This window comes from Mytilus edulis, chromosome 8 (genome assembly GCF_963676685.1).
Source record: "Mytilus edulis chromosome 8, xbMytEdul2.2, whole genome shotgun sequence".
Classification (NCBI taxonomy): domain Eukaryota; kingdom Metazoa; phylum Mollusca; class Bivalvia; order Mytilida; family Mytilidae; genus Mytilus; species Mytilus edulis.
Genome location: NC_092351.1, coordinates 60,160,202 through 60,167,847, shown reverse-complemented (window position 1 = coordinate 60,167,847; position 7,646 = coordinate 60,160,202). Strand labels below are relative to the sequence as shown.

Here is a 7,646-nt window from a genome sequence, read left to right as displayed (position 1 = left end):
TACGATTCTTTCGTGTATGTAACAACGTATTAGATATTAGCGAGAGAAATTTATGTATTACTAAAAAATTATTACACCAGGGTTTTCGATATCACAAACTGGTCAAAACATTTACTAAATTTTATCATCGGTATAAGGAAATAATTCGTAAATATAACTCAACATGCAGACATCTTATACGTTCAGGTATTTCACATCCAATTTTTTATGGAAATATGCTATATAAAGAACAAAAATGTCAGTATTCTCCTCAGAAACTAACAAAATCTTTAAATAGACTTATTAAAAAGGGATATAGTTACGATACTGTTGTCAGGTCATTAAAGATTGCATATTTTGGCTTTAATATTGATTCACCGATAGAGTCTTTGAATCGGAACTAAACACATCTATTTCTAAAAAAACAGTTGTTGGCATGAGACGGGTTATGTTCTTCTCATATATTTTATGATAGTATGATACTAAACCCCTAACGGGAGGGATTGTGCCTGATATTCATATGATGAACACATAATCTTTCAATCAGTCGAATTGAGGTCTGGAGCTGGCATGTAAGTTAACTGCTAGTAGTCTGTTGTTATTTATGTACTATTGTCATTTTATTTATTTTCTTTTGTTACATCTTTTGACATCGGACTCGGACTTCTCTTGAACTGAATTATAATGTGCGTATTGTTATGCTTTTACTTTTCTACACTGGCTAGATGTATAGGGGGAGGGTTGAGATCTCATAAACATGTTTAACCCCGCTGCAATTTTGCGCATGTCCCAAGTCAGGAGCCTCTGGCGTTTGTTAGGCTTGTATGATTTTAAATTTTAGTTTCTTGTGTATAATTCGGAGTTAAGTATGACGTCCATTATCACTGAACTATTATGCATATTTTTAGGGGCCAGCTGAAGGACACCTACAGCTGCGGGAATTATCGCTACATTGAAGACCCATTGGTTGACTTCGGCTGTTGTCTTCTCTATGGTCGGGTGGTTGTCGCTTTGACATATTCACCATTTCCATTCTCAATTTTAATACCTATGTTTCTGATCTAATTTTGTATTCTATAAACGGCATCTATATATTTACACTACAAATCTACAACTCTCAGTCTATTGGTACACGTGCTGATCTTATCTATATTAATGCATAATATTCATTAGCTGTGTATGAGTATCAAAATCGTATCATACGCGATGATGACCAGCCAGTACACACTGTAAGGATTTTATTCACCAGTATTAAAAAAAAGAAACATTGCAGTACGAACAGTAATCTATTTTTTTTCATTTGATATTACTTAGAAAGTAACGTAGTTACAAGCACAGGTTATATAGTATATAACTGCTTTTTTAAAATGTTAATTGTCTTAATCAATCTTATTTGAGAGATGTTGGATATTTTCAAGGAAAAACCTCACATCTCCAGTGGACTTTTGTACATGGTCAGATAACCTTAGGTCATCTCTGAATTACTGTGTATTTCCTGTATCTCAGATCATATCTATGATTGCTCACATGGTGAGGTTACCTCTGGTCACCTCTGTATGATTGAACATTGTGAGGTTACCTAATATTACCTCTGTATTGCTGTACATGGTGAGGTTACTCTGTATTACTGCACATACTCGTATTACCACACTTTGTGTAAACTTTACAAAACACTATTTTTTTAGTTTTCCTCAGGGCACTTCTGCATTTCTATACATGGCCAAGTGCACATGTTAACTAATGTCATTTCTTAACTACTGTATATAAATATGTAACCTCAGAATACCTCTGTATGTTAGACTATGGTGAGGTTACCTAAGGTCACAACTTAATGACCATTGTACCAGCTGCATGTTACCACAGATAAACTTTGCAAAACGCTAATTTTCTACAAACCTCCGCCACATCCTTTATGCATGTGCCTGTTTCAAGTCAGGGGTTTGTTATTTTGTGATTGTCGTTGGTTGATGTCTGTTATATATTTTCTTTTTCTTTTATCGTTTTGTTGTAAATTATGTTGTTGGTGTTTACATTTGAATTGTTGTCATGTTTTGCCTTTAATAGCTGGCTTTAAGGTATGGGTTTTGCTCATTGTTGAAGGCCATACGACGACTTAGTGTTGTTTGAATCCACGTCATTTGGACAATGCTGATCAATATGAAGTCGTTCTGTCAAACACTCTATTGGTTGATCTACTTCAAAGAAGATTTCATACGGCAACGTACAAACAAATCGGTATTTTTTTTAAGTATACCCCAAACTGAGATATTGAGTGAACAACAGTAGAATAATAATAGTCTTCATTAAGTTGATTGAACCAAAGATAATCATTTAAAGGACAGTTCCAAACATTGCCAGTCATTTGGCATCAATTGATTAACAAAACACCTAGTTATCATTATTAAACTAAGACTGGATAGTGTCTAATTTTCAGAACAGTAACGGAACATCAAAAACCATCATAACGGTTCATGTCTGTTCATTTCTTTGTTAATCTGTATGTAAGGCCGCTAAAAATTGATTCAAAGTCTCGGATTCGTCGCGTAAAAATGTTCCGTATCCTAAAAGCTGAATTTTGTAAAACAAAATTCAAAATTACATTGTAATATCTTAAGTAGAAGGAACGATCAACAGATTACAAGATTAGTCAGTAACCTTTTGCACCTCAATATTTGTATTTCTATGCACTAGATACTACCTAGTCTAACATTCTGGCCGAGGTTATTTATACACAGTGGATATGGAACAGCAAAACGAAATCATCGGCATTGTCTTTTTTTCTTTAACATAACTGTTCTCTCATATATATTTCCCCACAATAATTTCAATTACGAAATAATTAAAATGATTGTGGGGAAATATTTAAAGCGAAAGTACTTATTTGACACTATTGGTCCTATATCGAAATGGTTATGATTACGTTTCGACGGCGGTTACCGTATTCATGGTATTCTTCTTGTTTTTAGGACAACACAATTTTCATGATATGATTATAATCAGTCGTTTATACAATTAAACAAAATAGGTAAAAGCAATGTTACACTTTTTATTTTAAATATGTCAAATGCACTTTGTCATATTAAGAAATTCGTTTATCATATACAAGTCCCCTTCTGATACCCTTTATGACCTTTTCTAGCTCTAGAAGGATAAGGACCAATCTATGTCACTGAATTTCCTGATAATTGACATCTTACTATGATTGCATGGTTAATATATTTTCTTTGTTTTAAGGTAGATCAGAGGCCTGGTTTTCGAAAGTATCGTAAGATATGTCATTAGATATATCATAGGACAAATCTTATGACCATATTATGACTATCATATGATATGTCATAGAATGTAAATCAAAGCTGTCCTAAGATAGTCATACCTTTGATGCTTTTATGACTGTCATAAGAACATGTTTTCTTTTCTTTTAAATGATAAATTAAAAAGGATAAAAAGAAATAAAATAATAATTAGTAAAACATAATAATTATTGCCATTCTTATTATTTAGGAATGTTTTATTATTTTTTTCACCCATTATAATGAACATGAAATTATCTATGAAAATTAAGGAATTAAAATCTGGAAAAAAAAATTGTTTAAATAGTTTGCATATATGATAAACATTATCATACTTGAAGTTTTATTTGATTGTAAATACTTTTAAGATTTGGTACATCGAGTACCCGCTATATGCAAAATTGAATTATTGAATAAATGAAACATAAATGCACGATTTATCATTTGTAGATGTACACATTCTATAAATATCATGTAGCAAATTCAGTGGAATGCAATTGAGATGAATTCAATTGTTTGCTACGCCAAAATCACCTATTATAAGTCAACGATACTGCTATATTTTAAAATATCAATGCGATATTTGTCTTATATCATAGCGATGATTTTTTAATATCAAAAATTTATGAATGCGATACTTTTCTAATATAACTGCTATAGTTTTCTAATATATAATTAATACGATGACACGTCACAATGCATGTCAAGAAAACTGCAAACATAATTCACAAACTTAGATCATGACCAGTTCAATGTTTTAGGATCAACATCACTAAAATTTCGTAACTGTAACACAATTAACGCTTACATGAACTTATCATTCCGAAAATGTTGCTTGACCCTATTGATAGTTGAAAGTGTTAACAACCTGTTCAGTCTATTGTATTCAATCACATGGTTTAACCAACAAACTAACATGTTTAACCCCGCCACATTATTTATGTATGTGCCTTTCCCAAGTCAGGAGCCTGCAATTCAGTGGTTGTTGTTTGGTTATGTGTTACATATTTGTTTTTCGTTCATTTTTCTTTTATATAATAAGGCCGTTATTTTCTCGTTTGAATTGTTTTACATTGTCGGGGCCTTTTATAGCTGACTATGCGGTATGGGCTTTGCTCATTGTTGAAGGCCGTACGGCGACCTATAATTGTTAATGTCTGCGTTATTTTGGTCTCTCGTGGACAGTTGTCTCATTGGCAATCTTACCACATCTTCTTTTTTATAATTCTATTTGAAGTGATGATGCAATGGCGGAATTTAAAAGCGGTTGCAAATACGTCTACCGACCTATTAGATTCTAATTTACTTGTCACACTGCTATAGTCTACCCACCTTGGTAATATCGAAATAGACAAAAAATATCATTACTTAAAAGAAACATTCATTCAAACAATCCAATCCAATACAGCTCCAAATTACATTGAAGATTCAAATGGTAAAATCAATAATCCAAACAAATTAAAATGTACAAATGCTGATGTCCCGCTCTTTGAAGATACCAACTGAGTAGCCTCAGACTATAAAAATTGGACAACTTCAGATACAACGAAAATCAAAAATCTTGTCAAACAGAAAATATATTTATTATTAACATAGCAAAAGATATTGAGAAGGAAGACAGTTCTTTTTGGATATCAAAGACTTTTCCCCGTTGGTAAATCGATATCTCTATGAACATAATCAGCTCGCCGTGTGGACGCTCTTTTACATCGCAATGACCGTGAGGGTATTCCGATGTATTGTTGCCACAGAGATTTGACTTTCGTTTTTGGCTAGTAACCGATCGTATAAATACGCGAACTTTTCTTAGTGCAAAATAACAATCCGTATCGCTTGTTATAAATTCATTTCTTCAATGAGTACTAAAAAAAATGTTTAGAACACAAATAAATAAGATGTAAATGTCTTTTGACGTTAGAAATGTGTATATTCGTTCATTCGTTCATTGTGTATTAATTTACGTTTTTTGATTGAGTTAAGTCTGCCAATTGATATTTTATTGTGTGTTTTTCTATGTTGTGATGTTATGCTATTCTTTCAGAAAAAGGGAGAAGGTTTGGATCCATTAAAACGTTTAATCCCGCTGCAAATGTTTGCACCTGTCCAAAGTCAGGAATCTGATGTACAGTAGTTGTCGTTTGTTTATGTAATATATACGTGTTTCTCGTTTCTCGTTTTTTTATATACATTTGTAGATTAGACCGTTGGTTTTCCCGTTTGAATGGTTTTACACTAGTAATTTTGGGGCCCTTTATAGCTTGTTGTTCGGTGTGAGCCAAGGCTCCGTGTTGAAGGCCGTATACATTGACCTATAATCATGGTTTACTTTTTTTTTTTAATTGTTATTTGGATGGAGAGTTGTCTCATTGGCACTCACACCACATCTTCCTATATCTATATATCTTTTCTATATTCATAAATTTAGATTGTTCAGTTGGAGGACTGGAAAGCAGTTATTTATAAGGGGAAATTTTAAAGATTTATAGATATAAGAAGATGGTGCATGAGTTCGAATGAGACAACTTTCCATCAAAGTAGTAATTTGTTTAAAGTAAACCATTATAGATCAAAGAAGGTCCTTAAACACGGAGCCTTGGCTCACAGCTAACACCACGCTATATAGGAAAAAGAACATTGCTAGTGTTAAACCATTCAAACAGGAAAACCAACGGTCTAATTTTTAAAAAAGGAGATTCAAAAGTACAGGTCAATCATTTTGATACTTAGCTATTTGATTATTTGATTACGGCATTGTTTATTAAACTCTTATTTGATTAGATTTGCTTCCAAAACCAATTGAGAAATTTGTAAGATGTTACCAAAAAAAAATTTGAATTTGAGCAATGGTCTTAAAACTGCTTATTTACATACAATACTACTAAGAAGTAAAATTTAAAAAAAATACTGAACTCCGAGGAAAATTCAAATCAGAAAGTCCCTTATCAAATGGTATAATCAAATGATAAAACACACCAAACGAATGGATAACAACTGTCATATTTCTAACTCGGTACTGACATTTTCAAATTTTGAAAATGGTGGATTGAACCTGGTTTTATAGCACTTCACCTCTCACGTGTATGACAGTCTCATCAAATTCTGTCATATATACAACGATGCGTGAACAAAACAGACATGATAGGTAAAATTGTCAAAATATGGGTACAACAGTCTAATATTAATACTAATCGGTACTAATATTGATATAACAAAAACACCGCTATGATATTTTAAAAGTATCGCATTGATATTTTAAAAGTATCGCATTGTTTATTTATGTATATAAGAAAAACACAGCACTTTAAATTTTACACTGACATAAACTTAAGCTTCTAACTAACTTCTGCATGTATATTTAGACTCAATTGTTGTTTATATTTGAACAATACGTTTTAAAATTAGTATTTTCTTAATTTTTCGTTGCCGAAAACAACATTTTCCGCATGGAATGTCTGCATCTTTACAATTGATATTAGACAATATCGCTATGTGATATAAGAAAAGTTTTTATCGATACGCTTCTTCCATAGACTGGGCTTTATATACATATATACACAAGTCTAAATTGAAAAAAAACGTTCAAACCTATGATTGCGTTGGATAAAAACCGCAATTTATATACGTGTGCATGCAAAACAAATATACATACATGTATATACATATCATATTTGCAGTATAGCAGGTGTACTTTCTTTTAATTACAGGCTTTGCAGGTGGTGGCAATTATGCCGATGCAGGATCAGCTGCTGAATACGTATGTTTGCCACCAGATCCAAATTATGTAAAGACCAGTGGGGGTGACAACGGTCGTATGTACCGTGAAGAATTTGATTCCAACTTTTTTGCTTCTAATTCTGATGACGAGGACGTTCCCTGTGCTCTCTGTAGAACTGATCGTGCCACATCTGTTATAATGATTCCTGGTAAGAATACATGTTACAGTGGCTGGAATGTGAAATACCATGGACACTTGGCATCGGGATATCATGCTCATCATGTTGCTTCTACCTACGTTTGCGTTGACACGAACCCAGAATACATTATGGGAGGCGTGGACCAACGTTACGGTAAACTTTTCTATGAAGTTGTTACCAAATGCAGATCTTTGAAATGTCCACCTTATATAAACAATTATCCATTGACATGTGTAGTCTGTTCTAAGTAATAAAATAAAAGATACCAAATATGTATTCAGATTTTTTAATATATACATTGCTCAAGTGAATGTCGAAGGATTTGTAAGAATCGATGGTCGAAAACAATTGTATTTCTATGGACAAAGCTATTACATATACTTTTGTCACTTACATTTTTAGCTCACCTGGCCCAAAGGACCAAGTGAGCTTTTCTCATCACTTGGCGTCCGTCGTCCGTCGT

At 32.8% G+C, this 7,646-nt stretch overlaps 1 protein-coding gene across 1 annotated transcript; it reads left to right on the top strand.

Annotated features, from left to right (window-relative positions):
* Window positions 1-2,528: 2,528 nt before the first annotated feature.
* LOC139484245 (uncharacterized) lies at window positions 2,529-7,434 on the top strand. The gene is made up of 2 exons (XM_071267981.1): window positions 2,529-2,556; window positions 6,974-7,434. Exons 1-2 carry the CDS (start codon window positions 2,529-2,531, stop codon window positions 7,432-7,434), a joined length of 489 nt encoding a protein of 162 aa, XP_071124082.1.
* Window positions 7,435-7,646: the final 212 nt, after the last annotated feature.